Source organism: Gallus gallus, chromosome 7 (assembly GCF_016699485.2).
Source record: "Gallus gallus isolate bGalGal1 chromosome 7, bGalGal1.mat.broiler.GRCg7b, whole genome shotgun sequence".
Taxonomy (NCBI): Eukaryota; Metazoa; Chordata; class Aves; order Galliformes; family Phasianidae; genus Gallus; species Gallus gallus.
The window spans coordinates 241,740-267,604 of record NC_052538.1 but is presented as its reverse complement, the minus strand read 5'-3'; the positions used below and the strand labels follow the sequence as shown (position 1 = coordinate 267,604).

The following is a 25,865-nucleotide window of genomic DNA, read 5'->3' as shown; positions in this document are numbered from 1 at the left end:
TTTGATTTGGTTATTTCAGTTGTCTGAAAAGCCCACCGGTACTGAAGAATGTCAGAAATATGGTAAGATAAATGAACGTGTAATGTTTGCAAGCTGTTTTTAATGAATTTGTTTTACAGTATATATAATGAACTTCTTGCTTCATCTTGTGAATGCTGAAGGTGTCACCATACTGCAGTGCTGGCTCTGAGCTATGACATGCACGTATTTGACTGCGTGGTCATCTTGTACACAGGTAACCATGGTTATCCTATCAATACGTTTCTATCAAATAGACCAAGAAAGCCAGTGTTGGTAAGCCTCCTCAAAAAACAGGGAATATAGAAGACAGGAAAAAGAGCTGTGTGGTTTCCCATACGGACATGTATGTATTTACACATGTAAAATAGAAAAGGGCCAAGCAGAAAAAATGCGTGTATGGCTCTTCTCTCAGTCACTAAATGTAAAGCAGCATATTGCAACGCAGAATCACTCCTTTTCCAGGGCTTTCAATTTAGCAAAGTATTTGGTGCCACTACGGAAATGAGCTTATCTACATTATTTTTCTATTTAATCTTGACTTATGAATGTAGTAATTCTAAAAGAGAAACAGGAGGAACAGGCACTGCTCATTTTAGATCCAATCAAGTGGGCAGCAATGCTCAGGATGACTGATGAAAGGGAAACCCAGCTTGACTCCAGAAGTTTCCTTCCTTTTGAAATAAACAGCCACTGGATAAAGCCATCCATTGTCATGCCCACAGTTCCATGACACTAATGCAAATACTAACTACATGTTAGCAGTCTACTTGAATTTACCTCCACAAATGATGGGTTTGTCCACTGGGAAAACAGCACATTTTTTTTCCCTGAAAATGTTGCTTTAAGGATCTCAAATGCTTTCAAGAGAACATATCTGCACTCTGCTAATAAATATCCTACAAGTGCTGTGCTCATTTAGACTTTTAATTATTTCAAGGTTATACACATGTAAAATATTTGAGGAATTAATGGGACGACTTAAGCCCTTAAATTCAGGCTTCAAACCCTGTCTGCAGATGGTCTGTATCACAGTAGTGCTAAAATTCACATCAAATGCATAAAGGTAGCACGATTCTTCAGGCCAACAAATAGAAAATGTCCACTGCCAAATAAGCAGCCTAGCATTTCTTATCTGGCACTGTGACCTCTGCAGCCTCTGGAGAACAACCGTGGTTCTTCCCATTATGTTTGTACCTGTCTCATTTGAAGATAACTCCCAGCCTGTACTTCCCATCACATTTTGCTGCTGGCCATATATTTTGCCTTCTGCAAAGTATGCTAAAAATCAAGTAACAGAAAAAATTAAGCAGCAATGTTTTTTCTGCATTATCATGCTACCAGCTGGGAAACCATATATACACGCTGAAAGAGAGTTTGCTGACCACAACGGGAATTTTCAGGATACAAAATGAGTAAAAAGTGAAAAGAAAAGGCAGACTTATTTTCTGTGGGTGTTTGTGCTACAAAGTATTATTTCATAGAGTACAAGGAGTTTAGAAACCTATTATCTTGTCACCATAGAGCAAATAATCAGTAGCATAAAAAAAAGAGTTTGTACTTGCATACACTTAAGTAACATTTTTTCTTCATTTCAGTAACTAATTGGATTACCTGCATGTGGTAAGAGTTCAGCAAGTCTGCAATATTTTCTTTTGAAGGAGATTTCAATGCTATCAGGTCTTTCTCTAACTCAGGTAGCTATGAAAAATAAGGATCAGAAGTAAGTAAAATAGAATGTACTTTCTGAATTGCTACTGCTATGACAATAGTACAACATAGTATAACTACGTGTGTGTATTATATACACAACTGTAACTATACAGCAATTATTAAAAAATAAATAATAATAATAATAATTAAAAAAACACACAATCTTTTGGCCAAGTCTTAAAGAAGTACCAAGTAACCAATACAAGGGGCTGGAGTTCACTTTTCAGAAGTGCTGAACCTGGGTTTGGGTATGTCTGCAGTGATTAGCAAAAAGCTCTGCTCCTGGTGCTGCAGCTGGGACAGGTAAAGCCATCCCGAGAGCAGGAAGCCTGGCAACCATGCAGTGCTCCAGGTGGTATCTGTCAGCCTGTGTATCCAGCCAGCTCCTACGGTACAGTCATACTTGGTCTTTTACTGGCAAAAGAGAATCAGATGCCTTTTCTCCTACACTTATAACCACTTGAAGTACAGGAACGTGATGACTGACTTTATCAAATATGATAATTTTTACATTTTCTTACAGCCACTGTAAGAAACAGGATATTATTAAGGAGACTGATAAAGAGCGCATTAATTGGCTGCAATCCAAATTAGAGACTCTGCGGTTGTGTAAATAACCTCTTGTTTCAGACACCGTTTTCTAGATTGCATCCAGAACGCAAACGATTGATGTGATAGGGATAGTAAGGCACAATGAAGACATAGGGTACCACTTTCCAAATAACTCAGTTATGCTCAGTAAATCGTGCCCTTGAACAGCAGAATTGTGGTGACAGCAGCATTTGCTCCCTCCTCAAGAAAAGCTATCACAAGCTGGCAAGTACCACAGTGACAGCCTGAGAGTGCCCATTCACAGAGCAGGGCCAGCTACACTAACTGTACCTCTGCACATGCTCAAGTTGCTAAGTGCACATTGGTGTGCTCAGCCACTCCAACTTGTCACGGCGGCGCCAGGCTGAGCCCTGGTGAGCTCCAGTTGGCGACTTACCTTTCCTGATTCCACGAAATGCGTGGCGATGCCGGCTTTTAGCACATCTCTTCCTTTCAGCCTGAATCCTGTCAGTGCAAGGAGATGGCCAATCTTTCCTGAAAGCCTTGGCAGGAAATAACCTCCACCTACATCAGGGAAAAGGCCTGTAATAAACAGAAAAAAAAAAACAAAAAGAAAATGAGGGGAGAAGAACTTGTCCCAGACATGCACGTAACTCAGCACTCATTTCTGCTTGTCTCGCTTCCATCTCTAAGTTGGGCACAGCTCTCGGGGCACAATTTCTCTCTAAGTTGGTTGGATATTTCTCTATCATCTGAACCCTTCCCAAAAGCAAGCTCTTGAACACCTTCCAAACTGCATCATTTCTACTGGCACATAATTTACAGATGTGCCAGACAACTGTCTTCATTCTATTAGCAGCTCTTCTAAAATACTCAGTGTCTTGCTGGCAGCCTTTAAAAGCCGTAGGTTGTATTATCTCTATTTCATCACCTATGTTCTTTCTCATCTATAGTCACTTTATGAATAGGCTACTCTGCATTGTCCTTTCTCAGCCTGAGACTTCCTATATATAATGTTGATGTAAAGACCATCATTTCATTTTATATTTCTATTCATCAGTCTCCTCTTGGATTCCCTACTATTGCCAAAAAGCCCCTTCATTTCAAAATGGAAATTCTCTCACAAATCCATTGCAAAGAAAAAAGGTCAGTTACATCATTCTCCCTATCCATCAGGGCTGCAACAACCTTTTCCTCTTTGCTGCAGTTAAAACATCGATGCTTTAGCGTCACTACTGAAGCATTACTCTCCCTGTGGTCCCATGAGTTTTCCTAAGGTATCAGAGGAAAAACCATCTTCATGATTTATAGGGCCCTTCCCATACGTGGGAAAGTTAATTCTAAATAAAGCTGATGGATTCAAGGCACTTTAGAGGTGAATGAAACTAAACTGAATGAAGTTGTCTTTAATTAGTGCAGTATGTACAAGCAGGGTTAGTTAAGAGTGCAGCTAATCCACTTAAACCTGCTCAGATGCTTAAGAGCAGTCTACTATAGTCTCTACTGTACCCCGTGCAAGGATCCCATCTTCCTTTCCTCTTCAAATTTTACTCCTCTTGTCCCTGTTGTATTTCCCTTAATTATCTCAATACTGCTTCCCAGATCTTTGTGCTAGCTATTGGGTTCCTCAAGTCCCTGTTTAAAAGGAATGTGAGTGTGCGCTGAGCTGGCCAGGCCAGAAGCCCATGTCTGTAACACCAACATGCAACTTGAGCTCTGGCACAGGTGCTACAACACACCTCACCTTTTCTTGCAGCTGCACTTGTAGTTTTATTTGTAAATGAGTTATAGAAAGTTATAGAACAGATATCCCATAAAGTGCTAGTACTCCAGCAGCACCTTACAGCCCGTTTCTGACAATATACTTTCATCTCCTGTTCTTCCCATCAGGGAAGGTTTGTCCACACCCTCCCACATTTAAACTGCATTCCAGCATTATCTATATCAGCAGGAAACGCCTACCATCTAGAACTTTTATTTTTATTTCCAAAAGGGCATATAAATGTCACTTCTTATTTATGGTGGTGTGTAAGTAGCTGTGAAAGCGCAGCAGCTCAATGAGCACTGTTTTCATTTCACCAAAAAGGTACGATGTCTTCTGAAAGTGAACACACAAACAATTCCATTAATCCAGTCTCTCAGCAGCTAGACATTTTAAACATACACCACAGAGATCAGAACAGCTAAGCCCTTAAATCCAAACAGATTTCAGTGGTTTTACTTTAATTGACCCTAAAAGGGTTTTAATTACTTTCCTTTACTTTTACTTTATGCATCTTCACAGTCTATTTTTGCTTAAATAAGCTCCTGTATACACAGGAAATGTATGTAAAGTGCGTCGTCTTTGTTAGCATAAGGCTACCTGCGTATTCACCTTTGAAGAAGAAAATGAGGAAGGTATCTTTATTATTAGAATAATTTTATATGCAAAAGAACTACATTGTTAGCCTTTTTTAAGCAATCTTTGTGAACTTTGCTGCTAAGCAGACAGGTGGGAATTGGACACAGAAAGACTTAACAAGCATCCAGAAGGCAGACAGCAATGCATTCTATGTGGATACTCTGTTGCTACCATAGTATTGCCTTCAAGGGGCACATGAACTATCTCACATGAAGGTTCACTGTGATGTGACTTTTCTCGGGTCCTATCCCTCTCTTTACGTAGCTCAGGGACATAGCATTTTCTATCATACATCTCAAAGTTGACAAAGCTTTTGTAGGGTCAAAGACCAGAAAATACAAGTTATAGGATGCTACTTAAAAGGAAGAACGTGTGATCCGGTACATAATCTGTATACAGCTACAATGGGCCTACAGTGATAGCCCACAAGAAAAAAGAGACTTTCAACGTTTGTTTCATTAGCAGTGCAGATCAGGTGGTTTGTCTCATGCTGAGCTCCCACTGTAATAAGATTTAGCACATTTGCACTGGGATCTTCTGACTTTATCTGCTTACCTGTTACGGCAAATCCTTGGTTCCTCACGGCTACTTCCATTTTTAACAAATTGCATCCTGATAGTTTTTGCCAGGCTGTTTTAAGAACCTCAGTGATCAACAAAACTGAGGCAAGTTCTTATCAATTTAAAAGAAAATATTTTCAAAATACGGTCATTTCCATCTCCTGTATAAAATACTTACAATACAACTGCTACTTTCAGTCAACTGCATCTCATCCTACTTACGTGAAGGGTGAAACTTGAAACATGTTAAGGTATGATAACCTGTTAAAATCTACTTACCTATTGCTGTTTCTGGCATTGCAAAAACTGTCTTTTCGGTCGCAACTCGGAAATGTCCGTGCACCGAGAGCCCAACTCCCTGCACATGGAGCCCAAAGCAGGGAAATGGTTACAACCAGGAGAAATACTCACAACCATTATCCTATACAACACACTTGCTGCTTTGCTCTACAATTAAATAACGTTAGATTTACCATGCACATCTCAATAAAATATTAAAAGGCCTTTGAGAGTTCAAAGACAAAGCGTTACACTGCCTCTAGGATTTGACTGAAATAGCTTCCTATGCCTTAAAAGGTGGCTGACTCATATGGAGATTAACTACAAATAGCCCAAAGTGACAGTTACTGGGAATCTTTCTCCATCTGACAACTCAGGGAGACACTGTTCTTTTGCTAATGTTCCCACATCTATCATTTTTGCACATGCTTCAAACTATCAACAACAAAAAAAGACCATCGGTTTTGCAGTGTATGTGAATTGCTTGAAGCTGTAATTATAATGCTTTAAAATAAATAATATTTAATTATTGTTATGATGGGATGATTACCAACTTTATCAATGCAGAAATATTTTAAGCAGGAAAAGTCTTCAGCATTACTCATTCAAACTCAAAGTCTGCAGTTAGAAACTGAAACCAGTTTAACCTGGGGACTGCAGCTCTGGAATTCTTGAATCAAGTGGAATTGTGCCTTCAACACTTCCAATACTTTATAACATCACAGCAGCATTATTTCCACTGCACTGAGTAAAGCCTTTCCTACAGCAAAAGAAAGCACAATACTTCTGCTGTTAATTTTAAGCATGTTCAGCAAAAAATGATAACACTTTTATAAAGATAACTTGAAATAAAATAAATCAAGTCCATTTTGCCTTTTCTAATGATAAACTTGTGGATTTTTTTCCTAACCCTGACTACAGGTACCATCTATCATAAACCATTTTTTGGCAATCAGAAGTTTGCTTAAGAAAAAGGACTGCCGTGTTCAGCTGAGTAATAAAAAAAGGAGTGCAAACCCCATGAAGTCGGCTTCTCTTCCAAGTTTGTTCCTTTTTGTAGTGATAAAAATAACCGTAGAGTTTTGCTAATAAAAAGTTGAAAGAAGTAATTTTCTTTTGAAAGAAGTAATTAAATCTGACTTCACTTTCTCAAGTGACTGGGCCATAATTGGATTTGTTTTCTAGATAGCCCTCAAGTTTTATAGCACAGATAAGAGTTTAATTCAGATGCATATTTAAACATCTAAAATTGCATTTTCTCCTTATTCACTGTAAAGAAAATGGCACAAGTACATCCACGCCTCTTTAAAGACCATTTCAAAATAACCCGACAGTAAGATAAAACTAAGAGGTAAAAACGAGTTAACACTTTGAAGGTACAGCACAAAGCCCAGTGATTTCTTAAACTGATGATCATATGCTTTTGTATGTTTATGTGCAGCTTCTCACACCGTCAATACATTCACTGTATGTGTTTCACCTTCTCTGTCTGATCCAGAGGACAGACATGTATTAGTCTAAAGGACATCAGGCAACAGCCTCAAGTTGTTGCATCAGCAAAGGTTTAAATTGGCAGCCAGGAAGAATTTCTTCGTGGAAGTGCAGGCTGGGCATTGGAATGGGCTGCCCAGGGAGGAGGTGGGGTCCCCATCCCTGGAGGCATTTAAGGGTTGGTGTAATGTGGTGCTTAGTGGTGTGGTTTAGTGGTGGACTGAGCAGTATTAGGTGATGGTTGGGCTGGAGGACCTTAAAATTCTTTTCCAACATAAATGACTTTATGATTACATTTCTATGGTAAATCAGGCTTTATTTACCAGAGGGATCTGGACAGGCTGGATTGATGGCCTGCAGAAGGTCAAACCTATAAGACGGTCTGTGCTATGAATGCTCACCATTATTTGGTGAATACCCTGATGCTTCATGGCACAGAACATTGTACGTTTCCAAAAGCTTACTTTTATCTCTGCCACAGATTCAAATATGACACTAAAAAAAAAATGCTATAATTTATGAATATCTTGTATGGTGATTTAGGAGAGCTGTCAGGTCAGGGCTTGAAGGGGTGATGGAGCACCTGGTGAAGGGCTGTGTCTGGCCCAGGGAGCACAAATTGTTTGCACCTGTGCTCCCCAGCTGATCAGAAGGGATGGCCTGAGAGTGGAGCCACCCATAGCTCATATAGCTCATATAAAAGCCAGCCACTACAGGGAAAGCATCTCTTGGGTTGTTTTTTTGAGTGCTGTGTTGCTGTGAAGCCCCATTGCCAGCTGGGTGAGTCTAACTTTTCTGTCTGTTTATGCTTATTGGCTTATCTGTACCTCTAGCTTTGTCTGGTATTGCTGAGAACCTGTCAGAGGCAGTTTTGTTTCTTTGTGAGCAGAGCTGTTAGTTACCAGTGTCACTTGTTATCCTGACTCATAATAATTTAAATGAATTTGTTTCAACTAGTTTAATAGTAATCATTTTGGTCAGTTTTTTTTTTACCATGAAAACCGAATACTAAGTCCACAGACCATGTTGTCCATCAACGCCTGTCCTTTAGGAGCAGAATTTAGATTATGTTTTGAAAATCCTTTTTTTTTTTCTTTGTTTTCTTATCACAAGCCAAAACTCATGAATGGTTTTAAACTATTTTAATTAGGGTAGATGTCTGCAACAGCTGTTTTTCACCCCCCCAGTTAATCCACTGGTACTGATTCAGCCTTCTGATGGCAAGCACCAAATGCTTGAGTTGTGGTTCTACCACACAAAGCACACAGAAGCAGTAGCGTTGTATGTGTACCTCTGCAGTAAGGAGGCTGACCCTGTTGCTTATTCACAGCTATATTTTAATTTCTAGAACTAAAATCAAGGTGACTACGAAATATAAAATACTTCTAAAATTCTAGAAGACAAGATGTCCCTTCATGCCCCTGAATCATGGAAAAATGTAGTTACTGCAAAAAAAAAAAACCCATAGGTTTTAATATGCACATCATAACGTCTGCAGGGAAGGCTTGGGATGCATTTCAGAAAAGTGTATCCAACAAACAACTCAGTTTTTAGGTTTTCTGTTCAAACAAACTTGTGGTGTTCTACCCATGCAACAGAGCTTTATTCAAACAGGAGCCTAGTTATTTAGGGCGACAAGCACAACCTACGGGGATTTGGACTCAACAGACTCTTTCTCAGGGAACAAAAAATGCTTAAAAAGTAGAGTAAAGTAGACAGACATTAAAATTAACTGAAGGAGAAAACATGCATTCACATTCTTCTGAGAAAAGGGAAAAATTATTGGAAACATGCAAGGATGAAGAAGCAGGGGAACGCTTTGGATTGCTTATTGATCTAAAACAAAGGGGAGGAGAGGGAAAATAATGATATGAGAAAACCCATTTAATGTAAGACTCTAAATGAAGGCCTAGAACTAAGGAAAAATGGTGGAATTTCTAGAAAGAAATACTGGTGTTCAATGGAAAGAATGAACCCATGCAGAAGCATGCACATCTCCACAATGACACTGAGCTGTGCAAGGGCAGGAGAGGCTTCCATAGAGCTATAGATGAAACCTCCTGCAAACATGCGGAGGCTTCACACTTGCACACAAACTTGTTTAGAAAGTACAGCTTAAAATCTCAACTTTAGCCTCAGAGTACACAAGTGCTGTTTGCTCTGTGGTGTGATCACTGCCTTGTTACACCACACAGGAATTCAAAGGGCATTTACTCTGATCTGAAAACATAAAGTGCAGTACAACTGTATAATAACATCTGTGCAATGTATGCTTAGAAAATCTGCTTCTCTTTCTAGGTGTAAAATAATTGTATCATTCCTTTTTGTGATTCCACATGAAATATATCAGTCATTGCAGGTGTGAGGGGAAATGGAGTTTTACTTGCTGTAGCATTACTGTTAACAAATCCATAATTTAAGACACTTGTATTCAAGATGGTGCTTTGTAATTAGCTCTTTAAGGAATAATGCTGTGTGCAAATCAGAGTATTCAGTACTTGTTTCTTATTGATGTCAAAAACTGCTGCGATGTTGGTCCAATTAGCTACAAAGCCAGGAGTGCCATTTGTCTAGGATCAGTCAGAGGAGCTTAGCAGCCAGACCTACATGCCAGATGGTAAGGACACTGTAATTTCAGCAGAGAGGGAATCTCATTTTCTTCTTCCTGCACTGTTTTCAATGTTCTTTATTACAAAAGCTAAACAGTATAGCAGTCAGTATCAGAAAGGTTTGTTTCAGGGTGCAAGAGATACCTGTTTGCAACATCCCTAGTCTGTTCTGCTGTAACTGCAACAAACAGGCCACAAGTTGTTTGGTTTTTTGTGTGCAGTACATGTGCATGAGTTAGTAGATGAGCAGGGCAGAGAGAAAGGGAAAGCAGCTTATCCAGATCCAGTGTGACAGTTACTTCAGGGCAGATTTTAGGGTATAAATTAAAGTATCTGCAGTCAGTTTTAGTTTCGTAGTGTGAAGAGTCTCCTTTGTGGGACTCTCACTTTCCAGAACGTTTGAGGTAGTTTCACAAAGATGCCAGGCTAGAGTTGAAATAAACACTACAAACTCCTCCAAAAAAAAAAAAAAAAAAAAATTATTAATTCAGAGTGTTGATGAGTCTATTGCTTAAGGGAAAGTAAAAGCCTAAAAGAGAAGTATTCCCCCTTATGGAAGAGCACTAAAATATTATGTTTCTCCTAGATCCCACCCTAATCCCTCACTAAGACAAGTAGGCTCTGTGATGCAATGGAGGATTATTATGGAGTGGAGATGCAAACTTGAGTTCAACAGTTTTCTGCCTTAAAGACGTACATTCTGGCTTCTGACATCTGACCCTGATTATTCTAACAATAAACCCACCAGAATCTTCTGCTGCAAAGCAAATTGTACAGACGCAATGAGAAGTTAAAGATAATGTTAGGTACTCAGTTCACACCTTCAGTATTACAACTGAAGGTTGTAGCAGAATGTGCGGGAGTTCTTCCTTTCTGAATTACACAAAAGAAGGTGTTTTTCCTATTTGTGGAGCTGGCCACTTGCTAAATGGCTGTGGCCTAGGTTAAAATGATATTATCGCTCAGAAAACAACATAGAAAAGCTTTCTGCTCTGAGCTGTGGCGTTAATGATGCTTCCTCTTATGCAGCAGTTTCCTCAAGTAAGCTAAGTAACGAAACACAGCCTAGATGATATCACTATGGAACAGAAGGCACAATGACCTGAACATATGTTTAAAATGCCAGCAGTTCACAGCCAAGCAGAATGCACCTCATCTGAGGCACTGTGGAAGCCATTCATTAATCAAGTTTTATTTTGTAGTTTCCTTTAGCTGCTTGGATAATGAAATAACAAGGTTTCTATTAAACTCTGAGATAATGTTTTGGGAGGATAAACACTTAAGTGGGATTAGGATTTAATCTCTTTTTGGGGAAAACGTGGAATAAAGATCAAACAAATTTATGAAATGAAAGCAGCTACATTTAAGGAAGTGAAATCAAATGCAGAGACTGCAAGTCTGTTTTCTGTGCAACAGATGAGTTGATGTTTTCCAGATCATAGAGCAACCATGAGTTTAATAGAAGTAATAATGCAATGCTGTTGCAAAAAGAGCTACTTAGGATATTATGCTACAGAGGGTACTAAAGGGCAGAAGTGTAGCCTCAGCCTACACTTAATATACCTGGGAAGCCTGACCTGCTTGATGTGGGGCTATAAAAGGCAATGACAGATGATTCACATTTCAAGGAGGAAGTGTATTTTGCTTATGTTTATCAGGTAAAGGGCAATTTAACAGGAGTAACTCTTTGATGTGCAAATTCCATTCAAGGAAGAACTAGGAATTAGTAAAAGTGATAAGGAAATGCATTGTGATGGTATTTATGCTGTTTAAAAGTAATGGCTTTAAGAATGGTAGATGCACTGGCCTCCTAGCATTTGGTGCTTTGTGATTTGCATGAGCTATCTGTGATAGAATATCTCTATAATGTATGAGGGGTAATTATTCTGCTCTACTTGGTGCTGATGAGTCCCCCAGCTGAAATAGTGTCTAGTTTTTGGTAAAGAACTGTAAAGTACAGGAATTGGAGTGATTACAGAGGTTTGCAAGAAGGTCAAGGGACTTGATCTGTGGTAAAGAGCAAACAACTAGTCCTATGCCAGTGAAAGCGGGAGGGCTGGGAGAACGGAATAAAAGAACCTCAAAAGGTTCTTAGTGAGCTGTGACTAAGACAGGAACGAGTTGACTACATGCACTCAAGTTTTAAATTAGGCATGAGGGAAGTTGTGGGAGAATCATTAGCCATTAGGGTGGGAGTCGAGACAAACTCAGTTCTTGATGCTGGAGACTTATAAATGCATTAGTTGAAAATGTGCTAAGCCATAGTCAAGCTATGTTTAGCCCTTCTTCAAGTGCAAGATGATAACCTCAGCTCTTCTGTAGTCTAAAGCTTAAAATATTGGTTATTGCTACCTGAGTGACTAACACAGGCTCAAACAATACTTAGAACAATTCAATTAGTCACCTTAAGGATCCTTTATATAGATATCTTAGATGTAGACTCTCACTTTAAAAGCCCTTGCCAAAAAAAAAAAAACCCATGTTGATGTGTTGACAAAACTAATGAAAAGCCACTCATAAACCCAAAGAGTTAATTAATAAGTTGCCTTATATTGACAGTAAGTAGATGAGAGGCCTTTCTCTGCTGAGAATGAAGCAGTCTGCATGCTGTCACCAGTGAGGCCTGGTACCTGGAGTAGTGAGGGTGGAAACAAGGCTGAGTGATCTCCAACTTGCAAGCTATATTCTAATTCCAACCTCCTATTACTCTATGTGAACAGCAGAAAATGAGACTGTCAGAATAAGTCCAAGAAGAAGGCTGTAGAAAGGGCTTAAGAGAGCTGGCGTTCCTGCCAAACTCCACCTCTATCCTGCAAGTTTTGCAGGTTACTGTATTAAGTCTACTTGCTCAACAGGAAGTTGCTTTCTTATGATAAAACTCAAAGCATTAATTGTTAAAGTAAGAAGTGTAACCTAACAACCTAACCCTTCAGTCTGTAACTTCCTAATATAAGCCTAGCAAATACACTGTGTAACAGGTCAGACTGAAGGCTTAAATCCTATATTTAGAAGTTCAAAGGCACAAATGCCTCCATCTGAGCAACAGCCTTTACTTAGAAATACCTTAGGACCCACTTGGGCCTACTAAATAATTAAGCTCATGAACATTCAACAGTACTGAGTGACAGGTAATTCAACTGCCAAACTACTACAGCCCTTCCTAAGGACCATGCCTAATTAACATCAAAAACACTAGATGAATACAGAGGTAACTACAATTATTAGTGTTAATTAACACTGGTTCTGAAATGAAGCCTAGCTGAAGTGCTTTCTAAATCATCTTATTAAGGAAGACAGTGCTCTATATATGCTTTCTCAGATTACTCCCTGAACTAACAGCAGTGTCCTTTTGCTCCTGAAAAGTATGTACCACCATCTACTAATACTCAGCTTCCTTATCTGAATGCTAACTAATATTCCCCTTAAACTTTAAGCTCTAACGTTGCAAAGCCAATACTTCAATCAATGTAACTCAATTGATTTGGCTAGGAAACAGGTTAAAAAATAATTCTCTCCAACACAGTAACATAGTTTGTGACAAAACTCTACTTAAAAACATGGATTTTGATGGAGCTGAAAGCATTCTTTTCATCTCCAGAAGACCGGGACTTTTATTGAACCAAGAAACCTAACTTTAGAACTTTATTTACAGACAATAATATTAAAAATAGCTTTTATTCAATATTATGCTCACATAATTGTTAAAGTAAAAAGTCTATGGATAGAGGGCAGCTGCAATAATTTGACTAGCCATTTTTAGCAACATAAGATTGTATGCCTGCCCCTCTTCTTTGACAGCCTACGCCCCTCTTTGACAGCCTACGCCCCTCTTTGACAGCCTACGCCCCTCTTTGACAGCCTACGCCCCTCTTTGACAGCCTACGCCCCTCTTTGACAGCCTACGCCCCTCTTTGACAGCCTACGCCCCTCTTTGACAGCCTACGCCCCTCTTTGACAGCCTACGCCCCTCTTTGACAGCCTACGCCCCTCTTTGACAGCCTACGCCCCTCTTTGACAGCCTACGCCCCTCTTTGACAGCCTACGCCCCTCTTTGACAGCCTACGCCCCTCTTTGACAGCCTACGCCCCTCTTTGACAGCCTACGCCCCTCTTTGACAGCCTACGCCCCTCTTTGACAGCCTACGCCCCTCTTTGACAGCCTACGCCCCTCTTTGACAGCCTACGCCCCTCTTTGACAGCCTACGCCCCTCTTTGACAGCCTACGCCCCTCTTTGACAGCCTACGCCCCTCTTTGACAGCCTACGCCCCTCTTTGACAGCCTACGCCCCTCTTTGACAGCCTACGCCCCTCTTTGACAGCCTACGCCCCTCTTTGACAGCCTACGCCCCTCTTTGACAGCCTACGCCCCTCTTTGACAGCCTACGCCCCTCTTTGACAGCCTACGCCCCTCTTTGACAGCCTACGCCCCTCTTTGACAGCCTACGCCCCTCTTTGACAGCCTACGCCCCTCTTTGACAGCCTACGCCCCTCTTTGACAGCCTACGCCCCTCTTTGACAGCCTACGCCCCTCTTTGACAGCCTACGCCCCTCTTTGACAGCCTACGCCCCTCTTTGACAGCCTACGCCCCTCTTTGACAGCCTACGCCCCTCTTTGACAGCCTACGCCCCTCTTTGACAGCCTACGCCCCTCTTTGACAGCCTACGCCCCTCTTTGACAGCCTACGCCCCTCTTTGACAGCCTACGCCCCTCTTTGACAGCCTACGCCCCTCTTTGACAGCCTACGCCCCTCTTTGACAGCCTACGCCCCTCTTTGACAGCCTACGCCCCTCTTTGACAGCCTACGCCCCTCTTTGACAGCCTACGCCCCTCTTTGACAGCCTACGCCCCTCTTTGACAGCCTACGCCCCTCTTTGACAGCCTACGCCCCTCTTTGACAGCCTACGCCCCTCTTTGACAGCCTACGCCCCTCTTTGACAGCCTACGCCCCTCTTTGACAGCCTACGCCCCTCTTTGACAGCCTACGCCCCTCTTTGACAGCCTACGCCCCTCTTTGACAGCCTACGCCCCTCTTTGACAGCCTACGCCCCTCTTTGACAGCCTACGCCCCTCTTTGACAGCCTACGCCCCTCTTTGACAGCCTACGCCCCTCTTTGACAGCCTACGCCCCTCTTTGACAGCCTACGCCCCTCTTTGACAGCCTACGCCCCTCTTTGACAGCCTACGCCCCTCTTTGACAGCCTACGCCCCTCTTTGACAGCCTACGCCCCTCTTTGACAGCCTACGCCCCTCTTTGACAGCCTACGCCCCTCTTTGACAGCCTACGCCCCTCTTTGACAGCCTACGCCCCTCTTTGACAGCCTACGCCCCTCTTTGACAGCCTACGCCCCTCTTTGACAGCCTACGCCCCTCTTTGACAGCCTACGCCCCTCTTTGACAGCCTACGCCCCTCTTTGACAGCCTACGCCCCTCTTTGACAGCCTACGCCCCTCTTTGACAGCCTACGCCCCTCTTTGACAGCCTACGCCCCTCTTTGACAGCCTACGCCCCTCTTTGACAGCCTACGCCCCTCTTTGACAGCCTACGCCCCTCTTTGACAGCCTACGCCCCTCTTTGACAGCCTACGCCCCTCTTTGACAGCCTACGCCCCTCTTTGACAGCCTACGCCCCTCTTTGACAGCCTACGCCCCTCTTTGACAGCCTACGCCCCTCTTTGACAGCCTACGCCCCTCTTTGACAGCCTACGCCCCTCTTTGACAGCCTACGCCCCTCTTTGACAGCCTACGCCCCTCTTTGACAGCCTACGCCCCTCTTTGACAGCCTACGCCCCTCTTTGACAGCCTACGCCCCTCTTTGACAGCCTACGCCCCTCTTTGACAGCCTACGCCCCTCTTTGACAGCCTACGCCCCTCTTTGACAGCCTACGCCCCTCTTTGACAGCCTACGCCCCTCTTTGACAGCCTACGCCCCTCTTTGACAGCCTACGCCCCTCTTTGACAGCCTACGCCCCTCTTTGACAGCCTACGCCCCTCTTTGACAGCCTACGCCCCTCTTTGACAGCCTACGCCCCTCTTTGACAGCCTACGCCCCTCTTTGACAGCCTACGCCCCTCTTTGACAGCCTACGCCCCTCTTTGACAGCCTACGCCCCTCTTTGACAGCCTACGCCCCTCTTTGACAGCCTACGCCCCTCTTTGACAGCCTACGCCCCTCTTTGACAGCCTACGCCCCTCTTTGACAGCCTACGCCCCTCTTTGACAGCCTACGCCCCTCTTTGACAGCCTACGCCCCTCTTTGACAGCCTACGCCCCTCTTTGACAGCCTACGCCCCTCTTTGACAGCCTACGCCCCTCTTTGACAGCCTACGCCCCTCTTTGACAGCCTACGCCCCTCTTTGACAGCCTACGCCCCTCTTTGACAGCCTACGCCCCTCTTTGACAGCCTACGCCCCTCTTTGACAGCCTACGCCCCTCTTTGACAGCCTACGCCCCTCTTTGACAGCCTACGCCCCTCTTTGACAGCCTACGCCCCTCTTTGACAGCCTACGCCCCTCTTTGACAGCCTACGCCCCTCTTTGACAGCCTACGCCCCTCTTTGACAGCCTACGCCCCTCTTTGACAGCCTACGCCCCTCTTTGACAGCCTACGCCCCTCTTTGACAGCCTACGCCCCTCTTTGACAGCCTACGCCCCTCTTTGACAGCCTACGCCCCTCTTTGACAGCCTACGCCCCTCTTTGACAGCCTACGCCCCTCTTTGACAGCCTACGCCCCTCTTTGACAGCCTACGCCCCTCTTTGACAGCCTACGCCCCTCTTTGACAGCCTACGCCCCTCTTTGACAGCCTACGCCCCTCTTTGACAGCCTACGCCCCTCTTTGACAGCCTACGCCCCTCTTTGACAGCCTACGCCCCTCTTTGACAGCCTACGCCCCTCTTTGACAGCCTACGCCCCTCTTTGACAGCCTACGCCCCTCTTTGACAGCCTACGCCCCTCTTTGACAGCCTACGCCCCTCTTTGACAGCCTACGCCCCTCTTTGACAGCCTACGCCCCTCTTTGACAGCCTACGCCCCTCTTTGACAGCCTACGCCCCTCTTTGACAGCCTACGCCCCTCTTTGACAGCCTACGCCCCTCTTTGACAGCCTACGCCCCTCTTTGACAGCCTACGCCCCTCTTTGACAGCCTACGCCCCTCTTTGACAGCCTACGCCCCTCTTTGACAGCCTACGCCCCTCTTTGACAGCCTACGCCCCTCTTTGACAGCCTACGCCCCTCTTTGACAGCCTACGCCCCTCTTTGACAGCCTACGCCCCTCTTTGACAGCCTACGCCCCTCTTTGACAGCCTACGCCCCTCTTTGACAGCCTACGCCCCTCTTTGACAGCCTACGCCCCTCTTTGACAGCCTACGCCCCTCTTTGACAGCCTACGCCCCTCTTTGACAGCCTACGCCCCTCTTTGACAGCCTACGCCCCTCTTTGACAGCCTACGCCCCTCTTTGACAGCCTACGCCCCTCTTTGACAGCCTACGCCCCTCTTTGACAGCCTACGCCCCTCTTTGACAGCCTACGCCCCTCTTTGACAGCCTACGCCCCTCTTTGACAGCCTACGCCCCTCTTTGACAGCCTACGCCCCTCTTTGACAGCCTACGCCCCTCTTTGACAGCCTACGCCCCTCTTTGACAGCCTACGCCCCTCTTTGACAGCCTACGCCCCTCTTTGACAGCCTACGCCCCTCTTTGACAGCCTACGCCCCTCTTTGACAGCCTACGCCCCTCTTTGACAGCCTACGCCCCTCTTTGACAGCCTACGCCCCTCTTTGACAGCCTACGCCCCTCTTTGACAGCCTACGCCCCTCTTTGACAGCCTACGCCCCTCTTTGACAGCCTACGCCCCTCTTTGACAGCCTACGCCCCTCTTTGACAGCCTACGCCCCTCTTTGACAGCCTACGCCCCTCTTTGACAGCCTACGCCCCTCTTTGACAGCCTACGCCCCTCTTTGACAGCCTACGCCCCTCTTTGACAGCCTACGCCCCTCTTTGACAGCCTACGCCCCTCTTTGACAGCCTACGCCCCTCTTTGACAGCCTACGCCCCTCTTTGACAGCCTACGCCCCTCTTTGACAGCCTACGCCCCTCTTTGACAGCCCCACTCACTGTTCCAACTGTTTCACTGTTTTTACTAGTAAAATGCTATCATCTTTGCTTCATCAGTTGTTATCACTTGAGGTTACTGTCCTGAAGCTGAGTAGGTATAAAAAGTTTGAAGAACACGTTTATATGGCACTCAGTTTTTGATTAACTCTGACTCCGCCCATGGTGCAGAAAAGAAGCTCCACAGCCCCATCTAATGGCTGATTAGCTCTCCTTTGTGCCACTTATCAGCCTGTAAACAGTGTTGGAAGTGGAATCAGTTCCACTCTGACGATTGATTTGTAATGGAAGGTGGAATTTTAAGATAGCTGAGAATCAATAGCACCTTTCACTACCTGAGTACATAGTAACTGAGTTTTTAATACACTGCTAGTTTAAGTAATTTTAAATCAGAACAACATAGCTAATCATTAGAACAACACCACATAATCATAGTGACAGAAAAGGAGTATTTGCATTTTTAAGCACGGCTAACGTTGATTTTTTTTGTATGTTTAATCGTAGATACACAGTCGAGAGTCAAATTCAAGTGTTTGGAGTGTCCCACCATTTTAAAGCCCAAACCATTAGCATTTAAATAAAATTTGAGTCATTAGCTTTATTTCCTTGTATGCTTACTGTGGTTTGTCAGTGACAAATGCTCCGTCTCCCTTGTAGGACTAAGATAGTCAGATTGTGAGCATATGAAATAGATTAAATACGACCTGATTGTGTCAAAAATACACATCACTGGCATCTGAGTAATTTAAAACAGAGTATCTAATTATAGCATGAATAATCCCGTTGTATGAATGCAGTCCCAGCGAATAATTACAGCAGGAGCAGAACAAGATAGTATTATGAATATGACAACTTCATGGGCTGTTCTAGTGGGGCTAATCTAAAAATCTTGCTACAGTGAACCTCTTTGTACCACAACAGAAAATAGCCACTGCAGCCTCAAGTTTGTTTAAGGTCAGTACTCATTGGGTTCCCAATACTGAAAGCAGTGGGGGAAGAGGGTAAAATATGATGGCAGTTAACAAACTTCTTGTGAAAGCATTGGTCCATTTAGACAAATGAAACCTAGTCTTCCAGGCAGAGAAGAGCTGTCTCAGAGGAAGGCAGCTCAAAACTAACACAAAACACAAAAATTGATAGGTAATGTGAAATACAATTTCTTGTCTCCTTTGGTAAACTATCAGCAGATACCTCCATGGACTGCAAATGAGAGGAGAAAACAGTGTTGATGAAAAGGTGCCCTCCTGTAGGAAGGCTGTTACCTTGGAGAGAAAAGCATCTCTACTAACATGTGCAAAACAAACAGCACTCAAGGTTACTCTGCCTTTTGAACACTCTATTTGTACATAGCTCACAATCATAGTGAGCAACGTATAGGACCTATAAAAATGCATTGGCTGCTAGGCAGTTCTATTTTCATAGCTCCTCATAGCTTTTTTTTCTTAACATATGCATCTAGAAGATCTTTGGGGCTCAGAAGCAGAGAAGAAAAGAGTAAAAAGAGCAATTGTCAGTTCTTTGATCTTTAACTGAAAAGATCACAACCGAAATGGACAAAATGAGCAAGGAAAGGTAGAAATTGAAGAGTCACAACAGGCGAAGGTTCAAGCAGTGTTCCAATTCTTGCACCTTGTCTTCGACAAACTTAATTCACATAGACTGTATGTTGTATGGCTTGATTGTATAAACATGAAAGACTAGTATAACCTGAGTCTGAGAGCTTGAAGTGGTACTGCAAAGGCTCAAATAGAGTACATGAGAACCAAAATCCTGACTGTCAGACCAGATAGAAGAGTGGATGAAGAATTCTGAATACACACACTTCATTGCCATCAAAGCATACAGGCTTTGCAGCTATGTGCTTGTCTCATCTTTCTATCTTTTTATTTCAGAAGGCCTGAGGTAAGAAAAGGCAAAATGCCTTTTGCAAAATAGTGATTTAGGCTGTTATACCACACTAATGTTTTCAGAGAGGAGGAGACAAAAGCAGTTGATGTAAAGCTTAAGAGGTCTTCCACGCACATGCCTGTACTTGTGCTAAACTTTGTCTAAAGCAAACACCTGACAACATCATTTCTTAAAGCACAGACAAGGAATGCAGTGAAATAGAAGCTTCAGCATAGAAAAGGGTAAAACAAAAATGCCTGAAGAGTTGGTCTCAGTAGGAAAGAAATCCAAACAAAAAACCAAAACTATCTGGCCAACTAGCCAGTCTTCCTCTCTCCCAGTAAGACAACTATTTCTGGTCATTAGGTTCTGCAGTGAAAGGTCTTTTTAAGATGTTTTTCAGATAATCAGAACCTAAGATGTATGCCATGTTTCAAATATCCTAGTTAAAACAGATGTATAGACCTCTGTAGAACAGATGAAAGGAACTAACTTCTTTCTAGAAAGGCCTATTCCCTTTTATTTAGTCTGAATCAGGCAACAATCTGAATCTGGCCCTGCCTGTGGCAGGGGGATTGGAACTTCATGACCCAACCCAATAAAAACAATCTATTTCCTGTAATAAGTAGGTCTATAACATTAGAAATGAACACAAAATCAAAAACCCCACTGACTGAGTGAACAGGTAGCAGAAACACTGAAGCAGCTTTCCAGTGTAATTACCGATAGTCCATAATACAGAGCCTCTTCAGATATTTACTTTCATGAAAAAGAAGAGTACCTGTCAAGAACTGTATTGAAGCAATTGTAATTAGCAGTCCAGAAATATTTGTCAGCACCTGTAAATCTATGTGGCAATATGACAGACAGCCATCGCTGTCAATTCACTGTTCAAAATAACTCACAATTACTGTACTCTATTCCCTGTTATGATGCACATGTACCAAATAATTGTCATGCAGTAGTAGAAAAGCACGGTTCTGCCTACTTGCACTATTTAGGACCAGCAATTGCTAAAACAACTATTAGCACTGTGTAACAAGCAATGTGATGGAGTCTCCTCCAGTCATATGCTTTAGAAGTAAGATGCAACCTTGGAACAGAAAATCAGGATATTGTAACTCATTTGAAAGTAATGAAAAGGTGAGACAGTAGAAGCATTACCCGATCATTCAATAGAAAAATTCAGAACTCATGATGAGCATCTGTCCAAGTAAAGCTTTGGTTGAGATTTTCCTAGTTTTTTCAAAAACTGTCCTTTATTAGTGAATAGAGCTCTAATAAAAATACAATTAAAAATTGAGTGGAAAATTCAACTCGTGTTTCAAAAACCTTGGGGTGGTGGTTGCTGCAGTGACAAGACTGCTGCCAGATTCTCAGAGGATTTACTTGCATTAGCAATTGCAGAATAGAAGTGGTAGAAAAGCAGCAATTCAGTCTGACAAGCTAGATACAAAAGAGTTGGATTAAAATGTTTTTAAACTGCAACATTTGAAACGCTTAGTGCACTTCATAAAACCCAGGTTCACAATGTTATATCACTTTAAAACAAACTATACCAGGTACACACCAAGGTACTTAACTTACCCCTCCCATTGTAATGCCATCAATAAGGGCAACATATGGCTTCTTGCAAGTGCCTACAAGAAATGTACAAAATTGTTTTTTCTCCAAAAAAATAGAATGTGGCTAACAGTACATTTCCCCATGTCTTACTTAAGAAGGAGCAACAGAAAACAGTAAGTTAAACAATGAAATATCATCTTTCTTACAATGAAGCTATTCCATGTGATTATTGAGCAATGGGAAGAAATGCCAGCAGCTGACTTACTACACTCCTAACCTTGTACGAGAACATGAAGTGTCAGTGTGAGCTCCCAGTAATTCAGCTGTATCTGGCTATTGTAAGTAGCCTTGCAGGAATTTGAACCCGACAGTTCCCCTTTCACCCTATCTCACATTAGCATTATGAGCACAATGTGTATACCAGTAGTTGAGCACAAAGCCGAGGTAGGTTTAAGCAAAAACATGACTACCAGCTTCTGCAATGTGAACATGTTCTGTCTTGTCAATTCTGCTGCATGTTTCAGCCCTAGTGTGGTACGAGTCACGATGCTATCCTAAAGCATTGTGGCTTTATCTGTTCATGTTGTTGGAGCTTTCAGGAGGTATGAAATGAAAGACCTGATGCGTTAAATTATTGTTTATGGAAAGATTCAGGTTGATTCTCTGAATGAATCACACTGCTGATACAAGTATCTGCTGCGACTATAGACACATTTTAAACAAAAAAATGTTACAAGGCACTTCAGTCTTTGAGGTTATTAATCACAAAATAGGAGAACTGAATCTTTAACTTCACTCTTGCATGAACAGATAAGATAGCACATAGGCTCTAGATGCTAGTCTTTGAACTAAATTTCCATAGAGGCACATCTTCCAAATAACATGCAGTGAAAGCAGCTCCCCTGTCTATTTGAAGTTGTAGAGTGCAATGTGAAATATCTATTTCTGGTAGAAATCTCAGTCCTAAAGGAATACAGTCATGCCAGAATTACCTAAAACCTAGGTTTTGTCATTATATGCACTTTAGGTACAAAATACCCTAATCACTTCAAACAAGCAAACAAACATTTGAATATGTATTCTTGCAATGTTTGCCATACCAATACTAAGCTTTGGCACGAAACTTCAAGCTGAAAGCAAGAAGGCATGTTAGAAAATGTATCTTTTATGGACTAGAAAAGTGAGAAAGTGAATTTATATTCAAAGCCATTGTTATGAAAAATATATAGTGAATTAAAATTTGCTGTTAGACATACCAATGGCATTGTCCAGTCTATATTCCTCTCTGAAGTAATCTCGTGTCATTGTATCTCCAGCTTTTCCTGCATCTGCAATAGCTTAAGAGAAATACAAGTTCTAACAATCACTGCAAAATTAATAGAACATATAAAAAAAGAGTACAAAACTTAATACTATATACAATTTTTGTATAACAACAACTTAATCCTGCTTTATTTTACCTGAGCAAACAAACTTACCAAACTGAAATAAGAAAACAAACTATCAAAATAGAGTGCCTTCCCTTATGTTGGGGACTTTGTCATATAATTCTTGAGAGAGTACAGTCTGTTTGCTGCACTGTAAGACCTCTTGCAATGGTTGGCAACCTTGTTTGCAGTAATCTCATATTAATATAGAGGCTAGCCACTTAAGACTGAATACTAAAAGAGGAAAAAAAGGAAAGAGCACGGTGTAATTTAACAGCCATTTGTGTTGCTTGTTTACTTAAGCTTTTAAACAACCATTTCTCACAGTTTAGAGACTTCCTGTTGTATGTAGTTACAGAATAGTCATGAATACATTGATCCCTGTAGTCGGCTATGTATCTTCCCATCTCTGAGTCAAATGTAATACATGAATTATTCAATAGTAACAGTGCTACCTATTGAGACCCTTCAAATTTCCTCTAAGGAAGCAGTCAATAAAGAAACACCGGGAAGGAAAAGATAAGAACTCTCTCTTTGCAGAAAGGATTGGCTACTATTTCCAGTTACTCGTAAGCAAACATTTGACGTATCTTTCACAGCTGCTGCCTTGGGTGGGTTGAATTCCTTTTATTTACTGTGACTCAGGTATAAGGACACTCGTTACAAAGCACTGAGAGATGAGCCATGCTGACTTCTGACACCTTGCTGAGAGAGCTGTTAGAACACTGTATAAAGGAATAGGAATTGGTTTAAGAGTCCTTACCTCTAACATCGCCGCCAGCACAAAAAGCTTTTTCTCCGGTTCCCTTTATAATTATTAGAAAAGTTTCAGGATCTTGCTCCCAAGCCTAAAGAGAGGTAAATGTTCCTACATAAGATTAAAGGCTATGCATAAAAATATACTGTCTATGGACAGTACATGATTATGATTTGCTTTTTGAAAAATAGTATACTTAAACTAGTTTGTTCTAAAAGGAAGTCAGAGGGCTATATGTGTTTGTTTAGGAATCTCTAGCTGCCTCTCCATTGTCATGTTGAGCCTTGGTACAGCTGCCTATGGAGAGCTCCTGATCTCTGAAGATAAGCAGCTTTCCCTAAAGTAGGGCCCTGTGGAAATCTCAAGGGGAACACAATGATGAGGGAGAAAACTAGGAATGCATAAGATAAAGTAACAGTGTTTCAACAGAGCCAGAGTTTTGTTGAACCTAAGATGTGTAGCAAGGAAGAGCATTTAAATTGTTGATGTACACTCTCAAAATGACTGCAATCAATGCCAGCCATAGACTAGATCAAGTCAATTTGTGCACAGACAGATTTGTGACAGGATGTTTTTGTGTACCAGCAACTGTACTGGAAAATAATGCTACCTGTAAAGGTTGTGCTTCAAATTAAGTCAGTATGCAGTACTACAGATGAAGTATTTCTTTAAATGTTCTTCAAAGAATGTATAAATCAGCAATATAAAACCATCTATCAAGATAGAAATGCAGGTAACTATCTAACCAACACTGGTATTTCACGTCTGACTTCCTGAATATGATAAATAACATCACTCAACTAAAAAGGGACTATTTGCCTGCTTAACATTTCACATTACTTCACTACCTTGTAGAAACACTGCCTGCAACTCCATAAAGCTACTCTTTAAGGAACAAAACTAAAAGCTAATTCCCTCCTAATGACTTGTATTTTTTGTTTCAACTATGCAGCCTCCCAACCAAGCATGCACTCAATTAAGAGCTTTGATAGTTACGAATATGTACAGTTTACAATATGTGCATGACCAGCTGGGTGTTGCCAACAAAAATGTATGAATGTTGACAGCTGCTTGCCTTTAATTCAGATGTGGTGTTAATATGGGTGTCGTATCTGTGTACATGTTAGATCTTCACTTTTTGTCTGACAGCTTTTTGCTCTGGCATCTTTTTCTAATGTGCTTGAAGTTTCTGCTACTTTCCATCCTATAGATCTGAGCTCATTAGTCAGTGGTTTCACACAGTATGTGTGAGAAGAGTCAGGCTGAATCTTAAAACTAGCATCTGATGATGTGACAGCTACTCACCTTTATCTGTGGATAAATTTGTTGGATCATCTTGAAACTTAGTGCATTGAGAACCTTGGGTCTGTTCAAGGTTATTATTCCTGCGCCTCCTTGCTTTTGCAACAGAACATCAGCTGCAGAATCGGTATGCTTACACGTTTTCTGTAAGTGCAAAAACAACAAGTAAAGCAAATGTCTTTGATTTCTTAAGTAACATACAAAAGTGTTTATGGAAACGTGCTCTCAAAACTCACAGTTTAAGATTTTAAAAATACACTTTGAATTCCATGCTAAGGCTTTCCCACTGTACTTTAAGTATTGGTACTTACAAAGTTCCCTTGAAACCACTTGATGCAACAAACTTGCAACAAGCTCTTGAGTCATACATTATTCGACAAAGACATCTGAGGTACTTAAAAACCAAGCAAATATACAAAAAAAACTATGGTTGTGTAAGACTGATATTCTGAAAATATCTGCAACAATTACTGTAAGAATTCCATGTGTCTTACTGACAGTTTGATACCACAAGCCTGAATGTGCACACAACTTTGACTGTGCGTAATTTCTAACAGCAGAGAATTGATCACTAAACTATTTTCACAATGGAATTCAAAGTGGAACAATATTTAAGGGAAAAATTGAAGGCAGGCAGCATGGAAGCAAACTACAAAATGGGGTAAGGCCAAAATAATTGGGCTTTGATTTATGATTTAATAGACAGTTATAAGAGAGTGCTCAAAGAGGTGGGCAATGTTACACTCCAATGGTACTCAGAAAGAAGCATCATGGACAGACATGCTGGAAGCTGCGTGTGTTGTCTGCCTCAGGAGTGGCGTCCCAAAAGCTTCCACCTTGGTCAAACAACATGCTGTTCTTACCAAATGCTGTAATATTACTTGCAGTCTGTTAAAGGGCTTCAGTCTGAAAGAGAAATGTTAAGAGCTGTAGCTGTAAAACAGCTGTACGATCCCCAAACACACAACTGATGAGCTATGCTAAGTTCTGTCTGAAAGCTTCCTGGGCGGGATTGTTCTATTTGTGCTTAACCTAGCTATTTTGAGATCAAACTGGCTGGAGATGTCACTGTGTGTTATTGTATAGGTGGCAGACAGCAGTGGTTTTGGTGCATTTAACCAGTTTCAAGCTCTGAGGTCTGGGTGCTAACAGGGCTATGGTAGATAAGCAGCAGCATCTCTCACGGTTTAGTTACAGC

At 42.1% G+C, this 25,865-nt stretch overlaps 2 protein-coding genes across 5 annotated transcripts in view; one reads left to right on the top strand and one right to left on the bottom strand.

The window, feature by feature from the left end:
* Positions 1-25,865, top strand: part of MFSD6 (major facilitator superfamily domain containing 6) — a 73,418-nt gene that overhangs the window by 8,355 nt on the left and 39,198 nt on the right. Inside the window, exon 5 of the mRNA XM_046943953.1 lies at positions 120-7,794. The gene's annotated coding sequence lies outside the window, so the exon portion shown is untranslated. The remainder of the gene's footprint in view (positions 1-119; positions 7,795-25,865) is intronic.
* The window catches only part of HIBCH (3-hydroxyisobutyryl-CoA hydrolase), a 36,855-nt gene that overhangs the window by 10,476 nt on the left and 514 nt on the right, over positions 1-25,865 (bottom strand). For 2 of the 4 annotated variants that reach the window (XM_046943543.1, NM_001031243.2), the window contains exons 2-9: positions 25,531-25,573; positions 24,671-24,811; positions 23,372-23,456; positions 22,438-22,518; positions 21,203-21,255; positions 5,524-5,602; positions 2,720-2,865; positions 1,633-1,719 (exon numbers count right to left, since the gene is read on the bottom strand). In XM_046943543.1, the coding sequence (XP_046799499.1) occupies positions 1,633-1,719; positions 2,720-2,865; positions 5,524-5,602; positions 21,203-21,255; positions 22,438-22,518; positions 23,372-23,456; positions 24,671-24,700 (561 nt within the window). In that variant the 5' untranslated portion in view covers positions 24,701-24,811; positions 25,531-25,573. The remainder of the gene's footprint in view (positions 1-1,632; positions 1,720-2,719; positions 2,866-5,523; positions 5,603-21,202; positions 21,256-22,437; positions 22,519-23,371; positions 23,457-24,670; positions 24,812-25,530; positions 25,574-25,865) is intronic. The other 2 variants (XM_015289157.4, NM_001396629.1) reach the window with 2 other exon arrangements.